The following is a 26,153-nucleotide window of genomic DNA, read 5'->3' as shown; positions in this document are numbered from 1 at the left end:
GTGGCAGAGTGAATCAGTGGCTTCTGACCCATTACCGTCCACTGAAGTCCACGTGCTGTTCCGAACATCTCGAGTTTTCCCTAATAGCCTGTTTCTGTCCCAGGTTCCCACCCAGGGCACCGGGGCATTGAGTCCTCATGTCTGTGACAGCTTGTGGTGACCCGGACAGTTCTGAGGGGGACAGGACAGGCACACTGGATGCCCCTCCGTTGGAGGTTGTCTGGTGTGTGAGTCACGGTCAGACTGGGCTGTGGGTCTGGGAGGAGGACTCCAGGGGGAGTGCCCTCCCCACAGTCGCCTCCAGGCTCGTGCTCTGCCCCTGACTCGTCCCCGTGACGCCGGCCTTGCTCACCTGGCTGAGGTGCGTGTCAGGGGCAGCCTCCCATCCCGCGGCCCCAGGAGGGAAGTGGTTGTGAGAGCCGCACCTGAGGGGCGGGTCTGGGGCTCCCCTCTGCGTGGGCACATCCCTGCAGTGTCTGGGACTCTCCAGGCCGGCAGGTGTCTTATCTCTGTCACCTGCTCCTCTACTCCATTGGCTATGAGCCCAGCCCGGGCCCCCGGGTGTCCATGGGAGAGGGTGGGCTACCGTCCAGCATGGTGTCGCCGCATGGGCTCTCTGGGGACCCCACCGTGGCCATGGGGAGAACTTGCAGTGAGCTCTGGGGACAAACACTTTCCGGTGAACCAGTCCATTATTGGATGAGGTTGGGGAGAGGAAGGAGAAAGGAGTTTGCTGGCCCAAAAGTAACATATCACACATGCGAACACATGTGTGCAAGCACACACACACACACGCGCGTGCGCGCACGCTCGGGCACGCGGAAGCCCCCCATCTTCCGTGGAGAAGAAAACAGGAGGCAGCCCAGACCAGCTGGTGTGGGGCTTGACCCTCAGGACACGGTCTGAGGGGGCAGGCGGGCATGGGTCCCCCTGGGCCGGCCCCTCAGGGACTGGCCTGATGCTTTCGGGCCCCGCAGCTCCCATGGGTCAGCGCAGCCCTCAGGAGTGGGTGGCCACCCCAGGCGCCCAGGGAAGGTCAGCATGTGGCTGAAGGACTGGTAGCCGGGCAGGGCCAGAGCCTTCCCCTCCAGATGCGTGTCCTCTCTTGGGCTGCCGGGGGCTGGAGAGGAAGGCCATGGCTCAGCCGAGGGGGTGGGGGTTCACCGGGGCAAACATGGGTATGGGGAGAAGGGGCCGTGATTAGAGGCCCAGGTTTTAGAGGGGCTGGGCTTTGTCTGTTGCCCACGAAGGATGCTGTGCTGCTCTTGGAGGACACGCAAGGCCACCCGGGCACAGTGCCTGGTGCGCGGTGCATGCTTGGTGGGGACGGGACACGATCCCAGGCCCAGCTCAGCTCTGGCTCTGCAAGGTTCCCTCCAGACTCTGTGCAGAGGCGCCTGGGGGGCTGGCCGCGGGCAGGGTCTCCTCACTGCACCGGAACAGGCTGCCCAGCGCTGTCCTTCTCACTGAAGTTGGAGAAGAGCCACAGTCACGTGCGGCAGACCCTGGCAAGCAGCTCGGCCCCACGGACAGAGGGTTGGGCTGGCCAGCTTTCATAGCCCATGCCCTGTCGTATCCGGGGTCCCCCACTTTCACTCTGGCCACCCCTTGGGTCACACCTGGCCTCCACCTGGACCAGTCCACAGGCACCTGCCATCAGAGACCCCCTTGTGCCCCTGCCTACCCAAGGTGGGGTCTCCTGGGACCGGGGGGAGGGGCCTGGGGTCACTGGCTTCGATGAGGGGTCCCAGCTGCTCTGGCTCTTGACAGGGGGTGGGAGGAGGTGGCCAGAGCTGCTGGTTCCTAGAAGGTCAAGGGGTCACCTCGCCTACAGCTATCTGGAGCACTTCCCCCCCAGAGGACCCCACGTGAGAAGCACAGGTGACAGAAGGTGACAGAAGGGGAGCGATTGCAGCCAGAGGTGAGCCCCTGCCCCCCTGGCAGCTGCTGCCGCCCCAAGGACCACAGCAGGGGCGAGGCAGTCCAAACCGGCCCAAACTGGACCCAGACAGCTACTTCACTGCATGTCCTCTCCGGGGGACAGAGACCCACACACATCTGTGTCTACTGCCTGCCCCTTCCTTGGGTTTGCATGGTTTAATTGGATGACAGACTCGTGTTTTGACACAGCCTCCCTCGGCGGCCCACCCAGGCACACGGCCCCAGGGCTCTGGCCCACCCTGGTGCCCTCCAGACGGTTCTGCTCCAAATGACCTCTCCCAAAATGTTGTCGTCACAGAACATTTCTGATGGTGTTTTCAAAGATGATACTCCAGTAGTGACGTTCAGAATCGAGCCTGTCTCCCAGCTCCTCCAAGGATCAAGCCTTGGGCAGGATTCTGCTTGCCTACTCCCGGGACGAGAAGCTCACCCCCTACCCGGGCCCCTTGGCCTCTACACACCACCTCCACCCACCTCCTCCCAGGATGTGCTCTGGGAGCCACACCAAGAGCAAAGCAGCGCCCTTCGGGGAGGGGGCTCATACCCTCAGAGGTCCTTGTGCCTTGGGCCATGGCTGGAACCTCAGGGGGTGGCAGGAGCTGGCCTCACTGCCCTCCCTGCCTTCCTGCCCGTCTTCCGTCTTCCGGGGCAGCCAGAGGCTCAGCTCCCCGGGTGTGCCGACACTTAGAGATCAGCCTACCTCCCGGGCAGGCAGCTGTGGCTGAGGCCCCCACCCAGCTGGAAACCACAATGGGCGGGGAGGGGCGGGGAGAGGAGGGGAGGAGAGGGGAGAGGAGAAAGGAGAAGAGATGGCCACCATGGGGCCCTGGAGTCGGGTCAGGGTCGCCAAATGCCAGATGCTGGTCACCAGCTTCTTTGTCTTGGTAACAGGCCGGCCGGGTGGGAGGGGTGTGGGGGTGGTGGGGGGCTGTGTCCGTGGACTTCTAGTGCTGTGGTCTGCACAGACACACCTGGCCCTGCTGTCCCCACCCTGCCCCAGGGACATGCATCTGGGGCCCCTGGCGGTGGGCCACTGGCAGGTGGCTGTTTGGGCAGGGTGTCCGTGGGCCCCACCAGACGGCACAGGACCGGGGAGGCGGGTAAACCCGTGTCGGCCGGCACAGGACGGAGGAGACGATGCTGAGCCCGTCTCAAGGGAGACCATGAAGCCAGAGGGAGGTTGGTCAAGGGACCCAGGAGACCCGGACCCTGCTCTCCGGGCCTCGTTCTGTGTCCGGCCCTGCCCCCACACTCTGGGTCTGCCCCACCCCCAGCTCCTGGGCTTGTCCGTGGCCACCTTGGCGGCTCTCACCTACTTCGGGGCCCACTTTGCTGTCATCGGCCACGCATCCTCAGACAGGACCCCCTACGAGGCCATGCACCGCTGGGGTAAGTAAAGTCAAGTCAGGTGTTCCTGCTGGTCAGGGGGCTTCCAGGGCAAAGGCAGCCTGGGAGGCATTCCAGGCTGGGCAGATGGAGGCCTCCTAGAGGAGCTGGGCTGGTCAGGCAGTGGATGGGGACAGAGAGGGCCACCCTGGCAGCCTTCTGCACTGGGCAGAGCCAGGGGTCTGGGTCCCAGCCCCATCCCATTCTGGGAGCCTGGGGACAGGTGGGAGTGTCAGGTGGCATCCAGATGTCCCAGATATCCTGGAGGGGTTGCTCTGGGACAAAAGGGCCCAGACCTGGATGCACTCTGGGGGCTTGGTCTCAGAGAGCAACCATGGGGGAAACTGAGGCCCAGAGAGACAGGCTGAGGTCCCAGCCGCAGGCCTCCTGACCCTTAGGCCCCGGGTTTTTACCCTGGAGCCTGAATCCTGGTGCAGGAAGCTTGGGTCTTGGGCCTGTCCTGATAAGAACGAGCACCCCACACTTGCCTGGTGGTTTCTGAGATAGCCAGAAGTGGGGGGCGGGGCCTCTGGCCTCCTTCCCTCCGGCCTCTGAGGATGGCGAGCAGAAGGAGTGGGTGGTGGGCTGCCCATCCTGGCCTGAGCGGGGTTCCTGGTCTATTCAGAGCTCCCGGAAGCCCACCCCCAAAGTGTACCCTTGGGTCGGATTTCCAATACAGCCCTGTGCACTGGGGACCCTGTCGGGGCACGCCTAACCCTCCTTCCCTCTGTCCCCGCCCAGCTTTCTACACGACCAGCAGTCTGGCTGGGCTCCTGGCGCTTGGTGCCGTCCTGGGGGCTGTAGCCACTGTGAGGGAGGCCGGGGGCCTCATGGCCGGGGTAAGTGCTCCCTGCCCCCAGTCCCCCAGTCTCTGGGATGCGGTCAGAAGCAGGTGCGGGAGAGCCCAGGGAGTCTGCCCCTCCCACGGTGTCCTGACAGAGAGGCCTGAAGGATATGTGCAGCCGGGCCCCCCCACCTGCCCCAACCAGGGTCCCTTGGCCAGGCCCTGCTTTACCCCGTCATCCGGGGGGGCTAGAAAGGCAGCACAGGCCGTCCCAGGCCTGGGGGGCCATTGCCCAAGGCCCAGGGAGCGTCTGGCTCTGTTACGCAGGCCAGGTCACCTGTAGGTCTGGGCTCGTGCAGTGCCCCGGGGGGCCCACCTGAGCCCACCCTGCTCCTTTGCAGCTGGAGAGAGGCTCTGTGTCACCCCACAGGGACCCTTGTAGCCCCCACTCCTGCTCGTCCCCACTGGCCTCTCCTGCTGCTCTGCCGCCAGCCCTGCCCCCCCAGGGCCCATCTGTCTTGCCCACTCTGGGCACAGGCCCTCCTCCCCTACTGGAACCTGGACTCCCTGGTTCCCCACTGCACCCAGGCATCTGCCATCCCGGCCTGGCACCTTCCGGGGCTCCTCGCAGGTTCAGGACGGAGTCCCGTTGAGGGAGGCAGGCCGGTTTCAGGGACCCAGAGGGCTCCCGCAGGACCAGCCAGGAGGGCCCTCAGCTTCGCACGGGATAGAAAGTGAACACAGAGTTTACCCAAGAGCATGAGTGAGGGACAGAGAGCCCCAGGCGGAGCATCTGGGAGACTCGGAAAGGACAGGAGGCGGGTGTCTCCCTCACTCGGGTCTGGGGGTTTACAGTGGAAAAGAGTCCAGGGTACGTGTTCCTTCAGGAAGCCGGGGAAGGGTGTGCTGGAAGGCGAGCCACAGGCGTACATCGGGAGATGGTCCACAAATCGCCCACAGCGGTGCGAGCCAATGCTGGCATCGGCCCGGTTTCATCCGGGGCCCGGGCAACAGTGGAGAACGTCTGAGGTTCTCGCCTCCCCGGGAGTGGGACCGTAGCTTCTCTGGGTTGCAAGGGGAACCAGAGAGCTTGAGGAGAGGGAGACTTTCTGAACCCCAGTCCTCCAGCTTCCCGGCCTCACAGTCTCCCTGCAGCTCCACAGACCACCCCCAGCCTCCCTCAGCCCCTTCCAGCCACCAGACCCCCACTCTCTCTAGCCCTCTGCTCCTGCCGACTCTCCCCAACCCCATGAGGGGCTCACGGACCAACGAGCCCCTGAGCCAGGCCCCCGGACTCACGGAGGGCAGCCATCTGGGCCCCCAGGGCCGGCAGGGTTCTCCATCCAGCCTGTGTCAGCAAATGTCTGTGGACGTGTCTCCATCTGCAGGAGCGGGGACACAGTCACCTCCCAAAGCTGTAGCCCGGGGCAGCTAGCCCGGAGTGGGCTCAGGGAGCGGCGTGGGACCAGGCAGCTCCAGCCCTGACCAGGCCCCCCCTGGCTCGTGGGCCAGGCAGTGCGGGCGCAAGCAGGCTCTGAGGCTCCGGCCGTGGCGGCCTGCCAGTGGCCGGGAGTCAGGGAGGGCAGGGAGACCCAGTGGGAGCTGGCGGGGTAGGCGGACTGTCCCCCTAGAGCAGAGCCCTAAGGCTTGGGGTCTGCCTGAGGGGCACAGAGGCAGAGGACAAGGCTGTCTCAGGGCAGGTACGGCCTGGAGAGGCCCGTGCTGGGACGACAGTATGGCCACCAGGGGACGCCATGGTGCTGGGTCACAGCCCTGTGCTCCCCAGGGCAGAAGGCGCCCCAGTTGCCGGTTGCCTTGTCCTGCCCCCCCAGCTCCTGCCTGCTTTTCCCCGCCCAGATGCTCAAGGGGGCCGCCCTGCCGCCCTGGCCGGTGGGTAGGGCTCAGGAGCGTCGGGGATCTCGCTTCTGCACGCCCAGCCCCACCAGAGGGCCTGCGGACCGCTCTGGGCAGGAGCCACCTGCTGCCCCCAGACCCCGCCCCAGACCCCAGACCCATGGCCCCCCAGGGGCCCGCACACGCGTGTGCATCTTGCGGGCCTGTGGTGCCGGCCCGTCTGTGTATCCGCACACACGGAGAGGCACACCCAGAAGGGCCATCCAGCAGGGAGACGCTTCCCAACCTGCCGGGCACCTGGCTGCTGCCCCCATCCGCCCTTCCCGCCCCCACCCCTCCGGCCTTGCACAGGCCTCCAGAGCAGGAAATGAACCAGCTCCTGTTGCCGGAGCACGGCTGGCAGGGACGGCTGATTTATTGACGTATTTTATTTACAAGGAGCAAGAAAATGCGGGGCTGGGCCCAGCTGCCCCCAGCAGGCCTGCACAGCGGCACGGGTCCTGGGGACTCGAAGGAGACCTGGCCCAGGGCCCCCTCTGCAGGCCGGCAGGCGGAGGTGGGGAGGGAACTCACTTTCTCCTGGGGAAGGAAAGGATTTCTGGAAAATGCTGGTCCCCTGAGCTGGCTCAGGGCCTCCAGCCTAGAGGCAGTGGTGAGCGATGGTTTCCAGATGGAGAAGGAGGCCCTTGGCCAGGCAGGGAGGAGGAGGAGAGGGAAGAGGGAGGAAGAGGAGGGGGAAGGGGAGGAGGAAGGATAGGAAGGGAGGGGAAGGAGGAGGAGGGGCAGGGAGAAAGGGAAGAGGAGGGGGAGGGGAAGGAGGGATAGGGATGAGGAGGAGCGGGAGGGAGGATCCTGGACACCGAGGCCTGCAGGGACCCCGGCTGGAGGGAGTAGGAAAAGGTGAGGGCTGCCCATGCCTGAGCAGAGCCAGATCCCCGTGCCGGCACCGAGTCGGGGTGCCAGGCAGAGGCACGGTTTCTTGGTGCGGCCCTGCCCAGCCGTGTCCGTGCAGAGTTCTGTCTGCAGGCATCTCTCCACTCCACCGGTCATCGATTCTGCTGGGTGTCCCTCTTCGTGAGGAGGCCCCTGGGTGGGGAGAACCGAGCCCCGGGCTGCCCCCGGCTGCAGACCGGCCAGGAAGGGGTGCTGTGTCGGCCCAACCAGTGACATGCGGCCGGGGGCAGCCAGCGGTGCCCCCACAAAGCTGGCACAGTGAGGAGGTTACATGGGCCCTCTGGGCGCTGAGGCTGTGTGGCCAGCAGCCCAATGAGCTGCCCAGAGCCCCAGGAGGAGACCCAGCAGGAGACCGGCTGCAAGTGGCCTGCCAGGCCGCACACTGTGACCCACGCCTCCTCTGTCCCAGGGCTTCCTGTGTTTTGCCCTGGTGTTCGGTGCCCTGGTACAGGTGGTCTTCTGGGGATTCCACAACCCCACCCAGGTGAGCGCCCGGCCCTGCCCCCATCCCACAGCAAAGGGGCACGTGAGGGAGGGGTACATGAGCTGTGAGCTGGGAGAGTCACCCCTCTCCCCGGGAGAGACCATTCTGGAGGGATGTCCCCCGCCTGAAGGCGGGGCACAGAGACCTGACGCCCAGGCCTCTTTGGGGCTGGGGCAGGAGGTCCCAGGGAAGCGGGAGCAGGGGCAGGCCTCCGACCCCCTCACCCCCAGCCCCTCAGCCCTGGCCGGGAGTTGGAAAGGGGATGAAGGGCTGGAGGAGGAGGGTCCCAGCTGACCTGAGGGATTGACTAGAGGGGTCAGTGCTCTGGAAACTGGCCCAGAAGGGACTGCCCTGCTGACTGTGCCTTGTCAGAGTCCGGTCCCCAGGAGGACAGCCACCCTTCAGTCCTGGAGCAGGGGCAGCCCAGCGGGGGTGGGGGGCAGGCTGTCCTCCCGGCCCCACCCCCATTGTGGGCTCTTCCCAGGGCTTCTGTGTTGGTGGTGACTGGGGTGGTGAAGCCCATGGTCATGGTGGGGATGGACCCCCCGCTGGAGGTGGCGCCTTCCTTCATCCGTCCGTCTGTCCCTCCATCCATCCATCCACTCAGGTGGACCCATCCATTCTCTGGGCACTGCCTGGCTCAGCAGGTGTCGATGGACTCGTGTGAGAGGGCCCTTGTCCCAGTCTGGGGGGCTGGGGGAGGCGCCAGCTCTGGGCTAACTCAGTCACAAGGACCACAGGCCCCAGAGCCCGCATATGAGCAGGGCGCGAAGCCCGCAGGCCCCGGGCGCGGACCCCAGCATGGCCCTCAGGAAGTTCTCTCTGAATTCAGGGCCCCGAGGGGAGGCTGAGCGCCTGCCTGGGGAATGGGCTGGCCAGTGCGTGTGTGGAGCCGGACCCTTCCCAGACCCAGGCTGGGGGTCAAAACCAGGCCCCTTGTCTGGGCAGAGGAAGTAGGGTCCGAGAGGCTCAGAGAGGGGGGTCCTGGCAGGATGGCTAGTAGGGGCCAGCCCCTAGCCCAGCTTCTCCCCTGGCTGAGGCCAAAGGGACAAGGGACAGGCCTTCCCCCAGTCCCCAGCCCTGGACAAGGTCCTGTGAGAGCCCAGACCCAGGCGAGCCCCCCTGGGTGAGCTGAGAAGCCAAAGGGCCTGCAGGAGGGACCACAGAGAGGGGCAGGAGTGCTCTGCTGCTGGACCCTGTCTGCCCTGACTGTCTGTGGTCCCTCACTGGGTCTCAGTTTCTCCATGTACTCCACAAGGACCAGCCCAGGAAAACCAAGGCCCGTCTGCCTGAAACGTGTCCAGCATCTGGCAAAACACTGTGCGAGTAGCAAGTGACAAGCATGATTCCTCACGTGTGTGTCTCAGTCCCCAGCGGCCCCAGCCTCTCTGCTGCCTATACCCCCCCGTCCCCCACCACCAAAGGAGAGGCCTACAGGAGCAGAGGCTCGCAGAGGGCAGCTGGGTCGGGACACCAGGCCTGGGTCATACTGTGTGCTTTTAGCTGTGTGATTACCCTCTCCAGTCCTGGCTGCCCGTGCCACCCCCCACCCACCCCCGCCCAGAGGTAGGCCTCGCTTCTCCCTCTTCGTGCTCTTTGGCGTCCACGAGGCTGAGTCACCAGGCCGAGCACGGCAGTCATGCCCTTTTTCTGCAGAAGGGGTTCCCAGTCTCAGGGGGCAGGGGGCCCGGTCACGCTGGTGGAACCAGGCCAGGAGGACCCAGGAGGACCAGGAGGATCCAGCCCACCCTCCAGCTCCCCGAGTCAATGCCTCTTCTCCCGTCCCTGCCCAAGGATTTCCCCAGACTGCCCCCGGCCACCCTGGCATTTGGGGTCACCCCCCATGACATTTCCTCCTGCTGCAAGGCCGGACGGGGTTGGTGTCCCCACACAATGACCGGGGCCCTCAGTGGGGCTGGCCAGCAGCTCACCCAAGGAGAGTCGGGTGGGCTGGAATTTCAGGCTCCTTTTTCCCATTCACTGCTCTGGCCCATTCCAGGTCTGGGGACAGCGTGCGTGGGCCCGGTCAAGACGGCGGCCAGGGTGCCCTGGGGCCTCCTGTGGCTCTCCTGGGATGGCTACAGCCCATCGTCTCTTCCCTGACACATTGTGTCTATAGCTGGAGCCCCGGATCCTGGGTCCTGCCGGGGAGGGGCTGTGCAGTGGATCCTGCTCTGAGAAGGGGAGGGGTGGAAGCCAGACAGCTCCCAGCGGGGCCTCTGCTCTGTCCCAACCGCCTGCCACCATGCCCTACAACATTCTGATCTGGTCCAGGCTCCGACTGGCCCCCAGGAGTCAGTTCTTGGGGTTTTGCCTGACCCCAGATGGGGGCTGAGCCTCCTCCCGGGTCCAAGGCCTGGGGGCCCCCATCTGCCTCCCAGTAGGTCTGTGTGCATGTCCAGGCCCCTGCGGGCACAGAAGCAACCAGGGCACCGGAGATTTGGCTGCTCTGACTGGGCTCAGCCTCCCGCAGGTACCCTCATGTGACCAGCTGCCTTCCCGGCCTCAGTTTCCACCCCGGGGGAGGGGGCACGGAGACAGAGTGCATGCGAAGAGCTCGGTGGGAGTATGTCGGGGGATCCCGGCTGGCTTGAGGGGTTTCCGTCCACTCCGGGCCTCCCCGGGAACCCTCCCAGCCCAGATACGTCCCAGCCCCAGACTCTTTGGTTCCCCAGGGTCCTGCTGGCAGCGCGGTGACCAGAGAGAGCCCAAAGACCAGACTGTTTACCCCTGCTGTCCCCAACATCTCTCTGAACAACCCCCAAGGCACCCTGAAATACGGGGTGCTGACCGAGGCCTGGGGCGTCCCCTCAGACGGGAGGGCGGAGAATAGAGTCAGAAGGGACCGGCCACGTTCTTCCGTGGCCTCAAGCCAGGCTGCAGGCCCCAGGGTCAGTGAGGGGGTGCCCCACCCCTCACGGGGTTTCCCAGCTTCCACTGTCCACCCTTGTTGCTCCAAATCCATCCTAGGGGGCACCCCTGGAGGTCTGGAAGTCACGCTTAAGGAGGGGGACCCTGGCAAGAGACTCAGAGGTGGCAGGGCCTGGTGGCCTCTGAGAGCACCCGGTCCACCCCAGTTTTCTCCTGGGGAAACAGGGACTCGGGCTCCTAGAGCACCCTGAAGCCGGTACTGGGGGAGAGATGCCTAGGCCCGTGGGAAGAGTTCAGCCTGGCCCCCACTGCCAGGTCAGGGGGTCTTGGGTGAGGGACGCGGCTTTGCAGGATTTGCATCTCTGCCTGCAGTGGGGGCTCGTGTCCCCAGCTTTTGGGGTGGTGGGGACAGACCCCAGCTCAGCACGTTGTTCCTACACCAACGTTACAATGGTGTGAGCTGGCCTCGGGGCGCCCGGCTACTCCCAGGACCCTGGGGTGGGGGGTGGAACCAGGAGGGTGGTCTGAGCTGGCCTCCTTGTCTCGGCCACTGGTCCACTGACCCCAGGCCCGCTGACCCCAGGCCCGCCGATCCCTGGCCCACTCTACTCAGCCCCCAGCCTCCCCTGGCACAGAGGCTTCGTGGTCTCGGCTTCATTTCAAACTTGAGTGGCCACTAGCCTGACGCCCGCCCTCCAGCCCAAGGCACTTCCCACCTCCCAGTGGGTTGGCTGGACGCCAGCTGACCCAGTTAGGGATGACTTGCAGTGCAACGTCTCAACAGGAGGGTTGCTTAGTGCCAAGAGGGGCGCTGGGGGTTGGGATGCAAGTTCCTCGGGTTCCTGTGGAGGCACGGGGGCCCTGGAGTGGCTGCCTCCACGGCCACCATGGCCCACTGACCCTGGCCCCCAGGCTGCAGCAGGATGGCCACCCCTTCCGGGGAGCACCTGAGTGGCCAGAGCAGGCGTGGGCATCGGTTCACCCCCGGCCCTTGAGGGCAGCCCTGAGCAGCCATCATTGTGTTCCAGGTGGAAAAGGGGCAAGGGAGTGAGTGCTCAGGGTCTCTGAGAGGAGCAGGAGGCTCGGAAGGCGGGGGTGGGGAGTGCGCAAAGAAGCCTGGCCTATGCCAGGACACTGTTGAGGCCAGAGCAGTCAGGGAAGCCTTCCTGGAGGAGGTGAGACTCCAGTTTGTCTTTGTCTTTGGGGGACTAACTTGGCAAGGGTGGGCGTTTGGGTTCACGGGGAGCAGTGTGAGCACAGGCAGAAGGAGGTGCTGAGGAGGGGGTAGGCAACAAGGTCTGGGTGATACCGGGAGGCAGAGTTAAGGCAGAGCCCGGCCAGGCCCCCCATCAATCCCTTCCTTCCCCATTACCTGCCTCGTCTGCCCCCAGCTGGCCCCGGATGCCCGTGGCTTCTTTGGTCAAAGGCCCTTGCCCGGGCTTTTGGGACGCACCAGTGGCTCTAGGAAAAGACCTAGACCATCACCGGGGAGCTGAGCTCCTGGCAGGAAGCTCCTCCAGGCTTCTCTGCCCAGGCCCGGCTGTCGGCTTCCCTGTCCCACCGTCCAGATCGACTGACGTCGGGGGGACTCTTCCCTCGGTCAGGCCCACCACGCCCCGGAAGACCAGAGCTGGAGGCAGGCCACAGGGCTCAGGGGTCTGGAACCCGGCCCCAGCCCGGGAAGAGGCAGTGGTGGTCACTCTTGTTGGGAGGGGTACTCGCAGTGGAAGTCTGGGGACCAGCCTCCCCAGTGACCCAGGCTCTGCCCTCGGGGGGCTCTGCCTGGTGCGAGGAGGAGGGGGCTGTTAGGACGGCTCACGGGGACCAGCCTCACCCCGGGGAGCCACGTCTCCAGGGAGGGGCTTCACCCACATGGGATCTTCCCACGGTGCTCTCGGTGCAGGTAGAGGATGCAGTGCTGGACATCTATGACCTGGCATACGAGCGGGCGGTGCGGAACTTGTCCGGAACCCCGCGGCAGCAGCTGGTGGCCATTCAGGACACGGTGAGCATGGAGGGTGCTGTCACCCCCCTCCAGAGTCAGCTGACCCGGGGCCAGACGCTGAGCAGGGGGTCCCCGGGACACAGGCCACCGACGCCCTCTTGGTAGCGGGAAGAGGGGGAAAGACCTCTTGTCTTCTCCCTGTGACCCGGGCCAGGCTGGCTGCCTCACCTGGGGGCCAAAGCAACATGGAAATGTTTCTCGTCCAAAACTGCTAAAGAACATCAGGTTGGTGACGGCACAGTGTGAAGCGAGGCCCCTGTGGCCACTGGGTCGCAGCCCGGGAGGCAGGGGCCCGCAGGTGCGCCATCCACGGGGCAGCGGCTGGGCCGACAGCCTGCGGGGACAGTTTGGGGGAAGCCCGGGGGCTGGGAGGGCCCGGCTGCCCGGTGCCTGCCGTACCTCCCCTCAGGCAGCCCGAGGCCCGACCTCTGGGGGCAGCTCTGCGGGGCACCCCTCGCCGGGGGCCTCCTTGCGCTGTCCCCGTCGGCCCCGCCTCGCAGCCCTGTTCCTCCCCGTGTTCTTGCAGTTCCTGTGCTGCGGCAAGAGCTCCCCTTTCGGCCTCCTGGGGGACGCGGAGGCCAGTCTGTGTCAGGGACAGCAGGCAGCCGGACAGGTGAGGAGGGGAGGCCCGGACCCTGCACTCTCCCTCCCTAGGCCTCCCCCGGGTTTGTGCCGCCCACTGCAGGGCTCCTGGACTCAGCCCCATGCTCCCTTCGCTCACTCGGCCCCTCACCCAGCTCCAGCCTGGGGCTCCCCGAGGCCAGGCCTGCCCTCAGAAGCCTCCAGAAGCACAAAGGAAGGTGGAAGACAGACACTGGTCTGGAGGGGGCTAGTCCAGAAGGAGCCAGAAGGACATTCCAGGGAGGGGACAGGGAGGTCGGTGGCAGGCAGAGGCAGGGAAGGCCCTTCTTCCCCAGGGCCCAGAGAGGGGCCTGGCACCTCCCCCAGCTACCCTTGCAACCCTCCCCCAGCCACCTCCCTCCCGGGCTCCCCTCCCCCGCTGTCCACTGTCCGGGAAACAAAACCACCCCTATCTCTGGGCGAGAGGCTCCTGGCCGTCCTCCAACATCAAGACAGGAGGATACAAATGGCTCCTGGCCCAGCAAGGGAGGGAGCCCACCCAGCACCACTGGCCCCAGAAGGGACGCATGTGGGGAGGGGTGCGGCAGGGAGGGCCCAGCACGCCGGGAGGGGGCCTGAGAGGGCATTCCTCCCAGCAGGAGGCCTCAGGTGCCCATCTGCAAAGCTGCTGAGGGACTGCTCTGTGCCTTCCAGAATGGCGGGGTCCCCGCTGTAAAGGCCACAGAGGGTGGGCATGGGCGCTGGAGCCTCCCTGGGATGGGCCTGGGTGGGGCAAGGATGGTGTCCTAGGCGGTGGTCAGGCCCCCAGGCTGCCCCCCTGGAAGAAGTGTGGCCACATGGGGAGTAGGGGCTGACCAGGGGCCATTTTCTCACGGGGCAGCCAGGTCAGACTGCAGGGTTGTGGCCCACGGCTCCTGGGACCATTTCCAGCTGCCCCTGGGGGCCAGAGGTCCCAACCTCCAGGCCAACCGGTCAGTCCCATGACCCAGGTGTGAGCAGGGCTGGGACTCCAGCTGGGGCAGAGGCCCAGGTGGCAGTAGGGAGGCTGGAGGGCCCAGTCTCTGTCCAGTGACGGGTGGACAGATGGCAGCCCGGACCGATGTCAAGCGAGCCTTCTCTTCCTCCCCATCCCAGCCTTAAGAAGAGCACCCCCCGAACATCCCAGGGGTCCTGCCCCAAATGTCACACCTTCCCCCAATTCACACGCTGCCAGCCAAGCGGTTCAGAGATGGGGCCGTCACCTCCCTCTCCCTGGAGAGAGAGCCCCTGTGGAGGCCAGGCCCTGGGGAGGCATGGGAGCCCAGGATGGAGCAGGAGGCTAGGAGAGCCCAGGATCCCACGCCCCTCCCCCAGCTCTTTCTCTGCCCTCCACTCACCCTGGACCAGGGAGTGAGGGAGCCCCAGCCTGCCCAGGGGAGCCAGACCCGTGCCCCAGCCCAGGCGGCTCACGGACGCCTAAGAAAGGCACGTGCTTCTGGGCCTGGGGGCAGCAACCTTCCGTCCCCTGGAAGCCGCTCCCTCCCGCGGGTTTTTGCCTGTGTGTGATGTCCTCCCTCCTGTGTGTGAGCTCTGGGGCGTGGAGCGTACCACCCCAGCACACCCCCCCGCCCTGCTGCACTGCACATCACCCCAGCACTTGGCCCCAAGTGGGCACTAGAGGTCCACGCCTTGGCGGAGGCCCCTGACCGTGGGTGGGGAGGGGACCGCCAGGACGGTCGTCACAGGAGCTGCCCTTGGCTCAGGACTGCCTGCGGGAGATCAGGAGCTTCCTGACGATGCACAGAAACGTCGCCTGCGCCCTGACCGGCACCGGCCTCGCCATCACAGTAGGCGTGCCCTCCCCCAGTGCCCCTTCCCCACCTCCCACACCTCCACCCACGGATGCCCCACCGCAATGCAAGGCCACGGTCATCGGCCTCGGGGACCCGCAGGGCTCCCCGTGCACTGGGAGCCAGAAGGGAAGCTGCAGACCCCAGGGGGGCATCTGGGAGGGGACCGTGCCTACCTTTCTACCTTCCCCAGACCACTGAGAGCCCTGCAGAGCCCAGGGCCTTCCTCGGGGGGCAGGGCTAACCCCTCCCCTGGGGCTGCTGGTGCCGAAGCTGACACCCCCTCCCTCCCAGGTATACGCGATGCTGCTCAGCTCCTTTCTCTGGTTCGCCATTCGCTCCGGTGGCAGCTTGGATCGCAAGGGCAAATACACCCTGAGCCGGAGGTAGGCCCCTGCCTGGCCCCCAGCCACCCCACCCCCCAAGGGCCAGAGGCCGGCAGCAGGTGGAGCAGGCTGGGTGCTCAGGCTGGCTCCCTGGCCACAGAGCCCTGCCCCTTCCCACGCCCCCAGCGGTGCTGCCTGACCCCAGCCACTGGGACCCCCAGACCAAGAGCCCAGGCTGATTCTCTAAGGCAGGTGCTTTGGGGGTGGCTGGTCACACAGAGGGAGGGGAAGGCTGGAGAGTTGAATGCACACCTACAACCCCACAGGGACCCCCTTCTCTTCACCCCACTCCCCACCAAGACCCGACCTCACAAATGCTTTCCAGGGAGGACTCAGACCGGGACCCCCAGCCCCTCTGCCATGGCCTTCTGGGTCCCTCCCTGCCCAGGCATCCTGGAACCCAGTGCATTCTAGAACCTTCTCACAGTCCCGTCTGCTTCCTAGAGTGCCTGGCTGCCAGGCCCCAGAGCCCAGCTTCTTCAGACACTCCCAACGCAGCCCCACACTACAGCCCCCGACTGAAGCAGATGTTGTCCACGGCTGCCCGGGTGCAAGAGGACCCTTGGGGGGCCCTCAGCTGCTCCAGGATGACTGACACCCTTTGAACCAACTGTCCCGCCACCCGTGGGCCCACAGAGCCTCTGTCGGCCCAAACGTGAGACCTACAAGGATGATGTGAAGTGTTTTCTGCCACATCGCAGAGGGACGGGGGTGGGGGGGGAGCACGGGAGGAGGCCAGCCCAGAGAAGCAGGCTCTGTTTCAGTGGACGGAGGGATCAGGGTCCCTCATAGACCCTGTGGGGACAGGCTGGGAAGTGGTCAGAACAGAGAAGCCACGGGGCAGGCAGGAACAGATCCTCTGCCCAGTCTCATGAGGTCAGAGCCCAGGGCTGAGCCGGGCAGGGCTCCCCTCACGCTGCAGTCTCTGGGGAGCACCCCATCCAGGCTCAGCCAGGATTTTTGGCAGGACACGGGCCCATGCAGCTGTGGGACCGAGGACCCCCTCTTTGCCGGCCGTTAGCGGGGATGGTCTTCTGCTCCGTAAGACCACGTCCTTTGTATAAGAGGCCTTCGTCTCCCAGGCATCGAGGGCACCCCAGTCCTCAAGCTGAGAACTTCCGACCTCCCTGTCCCTCCAGTGATGGTGGGGGGCCATTCTGCTTTCAAGGGTCCCTGTGGCTACATGAGGTCCACGGGGAGCCTCCATCTCTCGGGCAGAAATCTCACACTTTCAGGGACACCGTGAACACAGGTGCCAGGGCTCGAGGCGAGACATCTGGCGTGAGTGTGGGAGGGCGCTGCGGACACTCCCACTCCCCCGGACACCTGAACCTCCTCTCTAAGTGCCCTGTCCTCAAGGCTGTGCACCCTCCACTAAGAATCCCAAGCCCCCAGCAGGACCAACAAAGGGGGGGTTCCCTCCAAAACAGAAGGACTGTTCTGTGACAAGCAGCCAAAAAAGTGACTAAGTGACAAGTACCCACCCCGGTCCTCCCCTTGTGTTTCCGATCATAGGCACACACACATGCACGCACACGCACACACGCCTCCGGAAAGCTAGCATGTTCCCACCTAATGGAGCAAGCTGCAGACCTTGTCCCCCTACGAGGACACCCACATCCCACGGGTCCTACATTGGGGGGGACAGTCCATCCCCGGCCATGCGCACCCCGCTCTGGTCCTGTTCTGGCCAGCCTGCCTCTACAGCTCGCAGAATATGATTTACAGACAACAGCCCCCGAAGCGGGCATCCTTTACAGGGCCGCGGTCTTTGCACGGCAGTGGTGGAGCCAGAGGAAAGAAAAGGGGATGGAGCGAAATTCTGTCCACCAGCGACTCGGCGGGATGGGAATCTTATTTTATTTTTTGATAGAGATTGAGAGAGGGACCACAGCAGGGGGAGTGGCAGAGGGAGAAGCAGGCTCCCCGCTGAGCAGGGAGCCCAATGCAGGGCTCGATCCCAGGACCCCGGGATCGTGACCTGAGCCGAAGTCAGACACTTAACAACGAAGCCACGCAGGTGCCCCTCTCCAGACAGTTATTAAGAAATCAGACGGACGGGACGCCTGGGTGGCTCAGTTGGTTGGACGACTGCCTTCGGCTCAGGTCATGATCCCGGAGTTCCGGGATCGAGTCCCGCATCGGGCTCCCAGCTCCATGGGGAGTCTGCTTCTCCCTCTGACCTTCTCACTCATGCTCTCTCTCACTGTCTCTCTCTCAAATAAATAAATAAAAATCTTTAAAAAAAAAAAAAAAGAAAGAAGTCAGACGGAGAAAACAGACATGGGTGGGACAGGACAAAGGCCCTAGTGCTGCACCATGGAGACCAGGTGGGCCACAGGGACATACCCCCTTCTGGCGCCCTGTGGGGCGGCCGGGCGGAGGGAGGTGAGCAGCAGGAACAACGATCACTGAGGGCAGTGACGGGGGCCCTCGTGGCGTGAGCGTCAGATGCCTGATCGGGATCCAGGCCTCGGAGGGCAGGCTCCTGGCTCCACCCTCACTGGGGTGCAGAGAAAAGTCCCCTGGACTCCGGGACACAGGAGCCGCGTCCACTGCGGCAGCAAAATCCACGACTGAGCCTGACCCGGCCCCCACTGGACCTGGAGAAGGCCACGTGCACAGGCGGGCTGGGTTATGGGAGCAGGAGCATGTGACAGGCCTCATCGAGCTGTCTCCTCTTCTCCTGGACTGTGTTCTGATGCCGGACGTCTGCCTGGGGGTGTCCCCCACCAGGTGCCGGCGAACAGCAGGCAGCCTTGCCCCTCCAGCAGCGTCCTTGGGGCCACACAGGATAGAAGCAGGTGCCTTCTCTGGCCACAGCCCCTTGGCCAGGGTTTAAGTGCCTGTGGGCCCCTCCCGGAGACATGGCACAGTGGGAATGACCATGGGACTTGAAGCAGTGCGCTCCAGGAGGACACGTCAAGGACATCGCAAGGATTCCTTCCAGGTCTGGAAGGTGACACACCAGCATGCAGATATCCCCAAGGGCTCCCTGGAAGGGGAGTGGTTGTGGGGGCAGCAGTGCAGAGGTGGGAGCAGCCCAGATACACTCCTTGAGAGCCCATGGAGGCACCAGAGGCCAAGAAGAGAGGTTCCGTCTGCCTCCAAGAGAGCCGGGTGCCTCGGGCCTGCTGGGAAGCCCCGATCTCAGCTGGCCAGTGACACTGACCTACAGCAGAGGTCCCGAGGCTATGGACGGGTCCTGGCAGGAAGGACACGAACTCTGGGCCAGGCTGTATGGGCCGGCGGTGAAGGAGACACTACCTGATCTGGGCAGTGGACCACCATTTCTTCACTCAAGGAGCTCACCCCACAGCTCCCAGCGTCCGAGAGCCCTCCCCCCAGAGGACTCGTGCGGCAGAGAAGGATCAGGCAATGAAAGCAGGGTTGTACACACATACATGTGCGCTCACACGCAGCCCAGTGGAGCCTCACTGAGAGTCCCCCCCACGCAAGGTGTGTTCCTGGTGGGTCTGGGGAAGGGGCTCTGTGGGACGCTCCTATGTGCGTGTGCGTGTGCGACGCTCCTGTGCCCAGAGGCGCCTGCCCACGAGACCAGGGCCAGAGCAGGGCTCTCCTGGATCCAGAAACAGTAGCGAGGTCTTCAAACCCAGCGTGGAGTCCCTTACCGGATGCCGAGCCCTCACCCCCTCTGGCCGAGCCAGTCGTGGAGAAAGTAGCTCCAGTGTCTGGTGGTCAGACAGGGGTGGGTGCAGGGCAGGTGATCCTGGTGCAGGGGGCTTGGCAGCCAGGCCTGGGGCCCTTCCAAAGACCACAAATGGAGGGGCCTGGGTGGCTCAGTGGGTTAAGTCTCTGCCTTCGGCTCAGGTCATGGTCTCAAGCCCCACATCGGGCTCTCTGCTCAGCGGGAAGCCTGCTTCCCTTCCTCTCTCTCTGCCTGCCTCTCTGCCTGCTTGTGATCTCTGTCAAATAAATAAATAAAATCTTTAAAAAAAAAAATCACAAATGGAGAGAAGGGACAGTAGTAGCTGAGGGTCTGGGGATGGATAATGAATGCATAACAGCAGACGGGCAGATCACGCCAAGAAAGCAGGAGACAGTGCGGCCTCTTAGCCTCGTGACACCAGGAGCCCGCAGGCACCGGCCAAGGGTGACCAGGTGCGCTCCCACCTTCAGAGCCTGGCCAGACCTCGAGGAAGCCCGGGGAAGCCTCGAGGAAGCTCGATCTGGGCCGGGCGGCCACGGAGTCATCCTCACAGAGCGCGACAGAAGACCCAAATGCGTCTCCTACTCTGCCAGTACCTCATGACCCTCATGATGTTTTTTCCTATAAGGGATCTGGTCAAAGACCAAGAATTGGCCCGTGACGCGATTAAAAATGAGTATTTGGTCTTCGTTCCTAATTCAGAACGAATTAGGAACACACAGTTCCTAAAACTCTTGTCATCTCCAAAGTCATCAGAGTGTCTCTGTGTGTCCCTGGGATGACTGGTGGCTTTGGGACAGAGGCTGGTGTCCAGAGAGGCCAGGTGTGCAGAGAGCCCCGGGGAGAGGGGAGGGCGCGAGATGGAGTCTCTCCCCCAGGTGATCACCACGCCCACGCAGGGGAACCACCACGCAGGCTCCAGTTGCAGGGCTGGTCTCGCGGGGCTGGTCACTGACCACATGTCGGTGCCAGGAGGGAAGCACCCGGAGAGCACGTGGACACCCCGTGGCCCTTCGTACGGCCGTTCCCAACTTGTTTCCTTTCTAATAACAGGGAGTAGCAAGTGAAGCCCCTTCTGAGCTCTGGGTGCCGATCCGGGTCATCGTGGAACCCGAGGAGGGATCGCGGGACCCCCCTGTTTCCAGAACACAGCTGGACTTGCCACTGACGCCCTGAGTGGGGGCCGCCCTGGGGGGCTGAGCCCTTCACCTGTGGAGTCCAATGCAGACTCCAGGCCAGCCGAGTGACCGCCGGCTCGCAGGACCCCAGCTGGTGACCAGAGACTTGGAGAATCTGCTATCGGTGTTGGGAGGCAGCCCGCCTGGGCCCCCCACGTGCACCTCATTCGTCCTGGGACTGGTCAGAAGGCGCCCACGGGATACAAGTGTCCCTTGTCCCCTTCCCCTCGGCAGAACCCAGTCCCGTCCCTTCTTACCTCCCAGCGTTTCGTTGCTTTTGTTTCTCGTGACCCGACTTGCTAGACTGCTGGTGTTATTGGCCTCCTTGGGGAAAATTCTGGCTGCGGGCCCTCCCCGCCACACCCCTCCCCACCACCACGCCACCGGCCTCTGCCCTCAACGGTGCACCATGTGGGTTCTGTGGTGCTTCTTCCTGTTTCCGTGGCAGGCAGCTGGGCTCCCGGGCCTTGGTCCCTGGCGACCACCCGGACCCCACGCCTCCCCCCAGCCCCACTCGGCCACGGCCTGCAGGGCCCGAAGGCCGCTTTTTCAACATTGTTTGCTTCTGGGGGTTTTACCATTTCCACCGTGACTTCTTCGTGGGCCCTTCCGTTGTTCGGAGGAAAGGTTTGCATTCTGTTGCTCTCAAGTGCGGCCACATGATGCTGAGGCCTCTGCTTCGTGAAGACGGTCTCGTGGCGGGCGTCGGAGGCCGGGCCCAGGAAGGAGGAGCCTGGGGGAGGACGGCCCGTGCCAGGCCCCACGTTTGCCATCTGCACGCAGAGTGCCCCGGCCAGCCCGGCCCGGCTCTCCTCAGCCGCAGCTCATCTTGGCCACGTGACAATAAGAGCCCCCCCAGCCCACCGTCAGCTGAGGACTCTCGCCACACTGCAGGCTTTGACCCACTCCTGGGCTCCAGAGACAGGCCCAGGAGGAGCAGCCCACGGCCCTCGCTGCACCCCTGCCCGCCGTCCCTTACCAGATCCCACTGCCACCCTTTAGCACCCTGGCTCGGGCAGTCGTGGGCCTCCCAGGCCTTCCCAGACCCTTCCCAGAACAGCCCTCTGGACTCCCCAGAAAGAGTTCGTGCAAGTTTTCCAGTAGCCTCCACAGGGCTTTCTCAGAAGCTCTGGGCATCTGTGCCCCAGGGGCCTTCGTGTGGCAGCCAGCAGCACCCCTCCCCCCACCAGCAACCCAGCGCCAGGTCACTTTCAGACCGTAAGGATCCAAACCCCAAAACGCCAAAGGAGTAGCTGGGAGACTGAGCGGCTGGGCGTCAGCCAGAGACCAGCTACCGGCTGATGGGAAACAGAGCCGGGGTGGGGGCGGGGGTCCCGGCCCAGCCAGGGGGCGAGCTCTCAGCCTGCCTACTGTTTAATGAACATGTTGGCTGTTGCTTTCTAAATCAAGATTCCCAAAAGTGCTCATTTTGGACAGAACGAGTATTTCCGTTCCTGAGGATAAAGCAAAAGCGCATCCCAAGTCCTTTCTCTCGGGGCTCATGCTTCCCCTGAGGATTAGACGTCGCTGGGTTTCCTTAGCGTGTCCGCCCATGGGTCTGTCCACCCGGCTGCCCGTGTGGCTGCCCGCGTGCCGGTGGAAGCGCCACGTTACCCGGCCTCCCGCTTTCCCGCTGGGCGCTCCGTTCTGCGTTCTTCACAGAAGCCCGGTGTGAACAGCTGGCAGCCACACAGCCCGCGGTGCGGCCCCTCCCGGTGCGGACGCCCGTGAGGACCCCAGAATCTGGGCAGCGACGCGCTCCAGGCTGTAAGGCCAGAGAGTGAGGAGGCACGTGTGGGCGCGTCCGCACGTGGGTGTGTGTTGCCTGCGTACGGGTGTGCGTGCGTGTATGTTGGACGGCGGGACATTCCAGCCAGAGGAAGGCCACCGATGGTGAGCCACCCGCTGCGCCGGAGCCACAGAAGCGGCACGTGGCGCGTCATGGAAGCAAGTGGTTCGGGAGCGGCGATGAAGCAGGCTGGACGCCATCGGGCTGGGGTGGCCACGAGGGTGTGACACCAGGGAGATGGGACAGGAGATTGGCCTGGTCCTGCTGTCTCTTCCTGGCCAGGGGCATGTGGGTAGGAGTGGCCTCTCCAAAGCCATCGCCCCGTCCCCCAGCGCTCCCTTCCCCTTGCACGGTGACCCTGGAGGCCTCTTGTCCCCACTGACGCGGCTCAGGACAGAGGAGGACCGCCCCGCCCACACCAGACTGTGCCACGAGTGGCTTCACAGAAGCATCAGAAATGTTCACGCTTATTTATCCTTGTGACTGCCTGCCACACCGATGGCAATCGCCGCGGGCTCTCGCGGACAGGCCTTGCCCCTCTTCTGATCGTTGCCTCCCATGCCCCTACTCGGGCATGGCACCGGGCCTTTGTCTCCACAAAGTGTTTAAAATCCTGGCTCGGAAGCGACTGGCTTTCTGATCTTGCTAAGTTCCGCATTTCTGGGTCTGTCTCCACGTTTGCTGCTGTTTCTGCGCACGAGCGGGGCCTTCCTGCTTGAGCCCATCTCCTTCTTGTCCTGCCGAGTCACCATGAATGGTCCTCACGGAATCCCACCGGCGTCGCACCTTCCCCACGGTTCCAGCCTCCGCCACTGGGTGTCCTTGCAAGCAGCCTGGCTGCGAGGCCCAGGTCAGGCCGTCGTAGGTCTCGGGTTTATTTGTTACCACGGCACAACCTGGTCTGTCCTGACGACTACAGAACACGGCCCCTGCAGGAGAGAGTGACATTGAAAAGACATTTAAATTAATTAAATTCCACGGGACCTCGCCAGCACACGACGGCAAGCTCATGGGATTGGACCCAACGTGGCCGGTCTTGGACGGGCTCCTTCCCACGCAGGGAGCCTGCCGCTGTTAGCAGGTCTCAGTGGCCTCGCGGGGACTCGGCCCTGCTCCACGCCTCTCTTGCTCCAGAAGGCCGACCGGGTACATTGTGCTGATCGATGAGCGCAAAGGGCGGTCACATGACCGACTTCCAACCAATGGCAACCGGAGGAAGTGAGGTAAGCTTCTTGCTCCCTTTCAAGGTGACCCTGGAGGACACATGTTCCCAAAGACAGTGGGAAGGTGAAAAGAGTGGGTCTGCCCCGGTGAGGCCACAGAGCGCGGTGGAAAGGGAGGGCTGGGGGTCGAGGACGGGGGCGGGGGGCGAGCCCGAGCACCGGAAGCCAGGGCAAGCAGCGGATGGCCCGCGTGGAGGCGGGTGAGTGGCGTGAGCTTGCAGCGCCTGGAAGAACGGGGCGTGCTGCGAGCTTGGCGTTTCCAGTCTCCCCAGCGAGGCCACAGTGAGGCTGACGAGGCCCGGGGCAGAGGCCGTCGGCGCATGCGCGGGCGTGCAGGGACGTCACTGGAGGGAGGCCGGGTGGTGTGGAGTGGCTTGTCCCTGGGAGGACACGGGGACTGGGCCCGGGAGGGGGAGTATGGGCTGGTCTCCTTGGAGGCGGCCCCTTGGCACCGGCTCCCGCGATGACGGCAGGCTCCTGGAGCAATTCCAAGGGCACGGCACTTCCATCCCCGTTCTCCGGAGAAGCAAAAGCCAGAGCGGACGTTTGTTGCAAAGGGTGGGCTCATGGGGCGGCAGAGGCAGACACTCCTGAGACCCGCAGTCACCAGCCTGGAGGCCCAGGGGAGCCGTGGCTGTGAGTGCTGGTCTAGAAGCGAAGACCAGCATGTCTGCATGGGCCTGAGGGCAGGAAAAGACTCATGTGTTGGCTCACATGGGCATCAGGAAGAGATCCCTGCACTCAGCCTTTTTGTGCGAGTCAGGCCGTCCACTGATTGGGTAAGGCCCACCCACATTAGGGAAGATAAGGTTCTACTCAGTCTACGCATCCCAGTGTTAATCCCATCCAGAAACATGCTCAAAGACACGCCCAGATTAATGTTTGTCCGAACATCTGGCTCTCCATGGCCTGGCCAGGTGGACACACACCATTAACGCTCGCACCAGGCTTCCGTCCCCATAACGGCGTGGGTTGCGCCTGGCCTCCCCCTGCAGGAACACCGCGCTCGGTGCCCAGGCTGATACGGAGGCAGCTGCAGGAGCTGGGCGCGGGGTGGGGGTTCTGTCAGAGTCCAAGCCCGAGCCTGCTCCCTTGCGGGGAAAGAATATTAAATTGGATACGCGTGTCTGTGCCAGGGCTCACCCCTGAGACGCAGCGTTTGACCCCTTGCAAGGCTCCTGGAATGCGGCTAAGTCATTGCCAGACGTGCTGGGAAGCAGTGCATTAGTCACTGGGGTGACCATAGCGAACACCACGGATGGGGCTCGCACAGCAGACCGTCACCCTCACCCCGTCCCGGAGGCTGACACCTGGGATGCAGGGGCTGGCAGGGCGGGGTCCCCCGTGTCCTCACGGGATTATCCCTCCGTGCACATCCGTGTCCTGATCCCCTCTTCTCATAAGGACCCCGGTCACAGGGGATCAGGGTCCAGTGACCCTGTGTTCCCTCCAGCCCTCTCTAGAGGCCCCAGCTCCGGATACGGCTACATCGAGGGCTAGGACTTCACCATGTGAATGCGGGGGGGACAATTCAGTGCATACCACAAAGTGAGATAAAAATGCGGGATGTGGGCACCTGGGTGGCTCAGTCATTAAGTGTCTGCCTTCACGTCATGTCACGTCAGCTCAGGCCATGATCTCGGGGTCCTGGGATCGAGCCCTGCATCGGGGGGCTCCCTGCTCAGCGGGGAATCTGCTTATCCCTTTCCCTCTGCCTGCTGCTCCCCCTGCATGTGTGCTTTCTCGCTCTCAAATAAATAAATAAAATCTTAAAAAAAAATGCAGGATCTCAGAAAGGCGGGCACCCCAGCGGCACGTTACCTGGCGAGGCCTGCGCCTTTGTTTCCTATCACCGCTAGAACACAGAACAGAAAACTCCGTGCACGGAGCTTGGAAGCCGCATTCTGTGGCTCTGCCCAGCTCCAGGGGCCAGAACGGGGCCTCGGGGTGCTGCAGGGCCCCATCCCCTGTGCAGACCCCAGGGTGCAGCCCTTCTTTCTCTGTGCCAGTGTCTGGAGCTGCCCAGCTTGGCCCATAGCCGTTCCTCTGTCTGCTAAGCCACGAGGGCAGCCTCTTCGGATCTGCTTCTGTTCTCCCACCACCTCCTCCGCTGACTGTCGCCCTGCCTCCCTCGTGGGTCTCGTGCTGATGCCCAGCTAGGTCCCCCCAGCTCAGAGTCCTTAACGACACCAGCAAAGCCTCCTTGGCCATCGAAGGGGACAGTCCCAGGCCCCAGGGATTCGGATCCGGTTATCTTTGATACCCAGCTATGTAGCCGACAGAGCCAGAAACCCCACCGGTTGTCTGTGTTCCATGGGTGACCCCGGAGGACACCCGGCTTGCCGGGGCAAGGAGGAAGATCCGGTGAGTGGGGCGCCAGCGCCACTGAGAGCTGCGAGGAGGCCCGGCGCTGGACAGGCCCCTTCGGAGCTGGACTCAGAGGGCAGCCGGGAGGGTGGCATCCTACGCAGCAGAGGCCAGCAGCGGACCCTCAGAAGCAAGGACAGGGTGCTGTCCCAGGCAACAAGCTGGGAGCCTGGGGCTCCGGGGCCCACAGAGAGCTCTGACCCGGTCAGCGAGACATGACTTTCCTGGGGCAAGACCCACGGGCAGCCGGGAGCGTCCTGCTCCAGCTTCCATCAGAAGAGGCAAAGGGTGTTTGCTCAGGAGGCTGAGAGTGGCCGCCCCGTGACCAGCGGAACGGTGCACCCAAATTCATATGTGGCCGTCCTGACCCCGGTGCCACAGAGCTGGACCGTGTTGGAGAACGGGGTCTTCAGAGAGGGGACGCAGGTAAAACGACGTCATCGGGGTCGGGCTGTGTCTCCTGGGCAGATGAACCTGGGGGAAGGGTGGGCGGGCTTCTGCAGTTCCCAGGGGCACAGAGGTCGGGGGAGGGCAAGCTTGCCCCCTCTCTGCCTGGCTCACGGGCTCCTGCCTCTAGACGTGGACCGAACACACGCAGGGGCTCTCCTGGTGCTCAGGCCTTCCGGTCGCAGCCCTCGGGACCCGTTAGCCTCTGTGACTGTGGGAACCAGTTCCCCCAATCAGTCTCTCGGGGCGTGTTCCATCCACGGGCCCTGGTTCCCTGCAGAACCCTGGCCACCACAAAGCTCACCGGAGTAGCACACGGCTTGCCGCTGCTGGGCCAGCCCTGTGACCCTGCCGGAGCGGACGGCATGGCCAGGAATCACCTGAATGGGTTCTGCCCCCTCCC

The 26,153-nt window shown here is 64.2% G+C and overlaps 1 protein-coding gene across 5 annotated transcripts in view; it reads left to right on the top strand.

Annotated features, from left to right (window-relative positions):
- Positions 1 to 2,734: 2,734 nt before the first annotated feature.
- TSPAN32 (tetraspanin 32) overlaps positions 2,735 to 26,153 on the top strand; it is a 35,551-nt gene continuing 12,132 nt past the window's right edge. Inside the window, exons 1-10 of one of the 5 annotated variants that reach the window (XR_007130554.1) lie at positions 2,735 to 2,825; positions 3,216 to 3,330; positions 4,069 to 4,166; positions 7,329 to 7,403; positions 12,178 to 12,279; positions 12,806 to 12,892; positions 14,604 to 14,687; positions 14,985 to 15,076; positions 18,337 to 18,913; positions 21,123 to 21,128. Coding sequence is in view for 1 of the 5 variants with exons in the window: in XM_047747404.1 (XP_047603360.1) it covers positions 2,751 to 2,825; positions 3,216 to 3,330; positions 4,069 to 4,166; positions 7,329 to 7,403; positions 12,178 to 12,279; positions 12,806 to 12,892; positions 14,604 to 14,687; positions 14,985 to 15,076; positions 15,521 to 15,671 (879 nt within the window). In the remaining 4 variants the exon portion in view is untranslated. The other 4 variants (XM_047747404.1, XR_007130551.1, XR_007130552.1 and 1 more) reach the window with 4 other exon arrangements.

This window comes from Lutra lutra, chromosome 10 (genome assembly GCF_902655055.1).
Source record: "Lutra lutra chromosome 10, mLutLut1.2, whole genome shotgun sequence".
NCBI lineage: Eukaryota > Metazoa > Chordata > Mammalia > Carnivora > Mustelidae > Lutra > Lutra lutra.
Note: the sequence above shows the minus strand (reverse complement) of the source record. Positions and strands in the feature narration are given on the sequence as shown.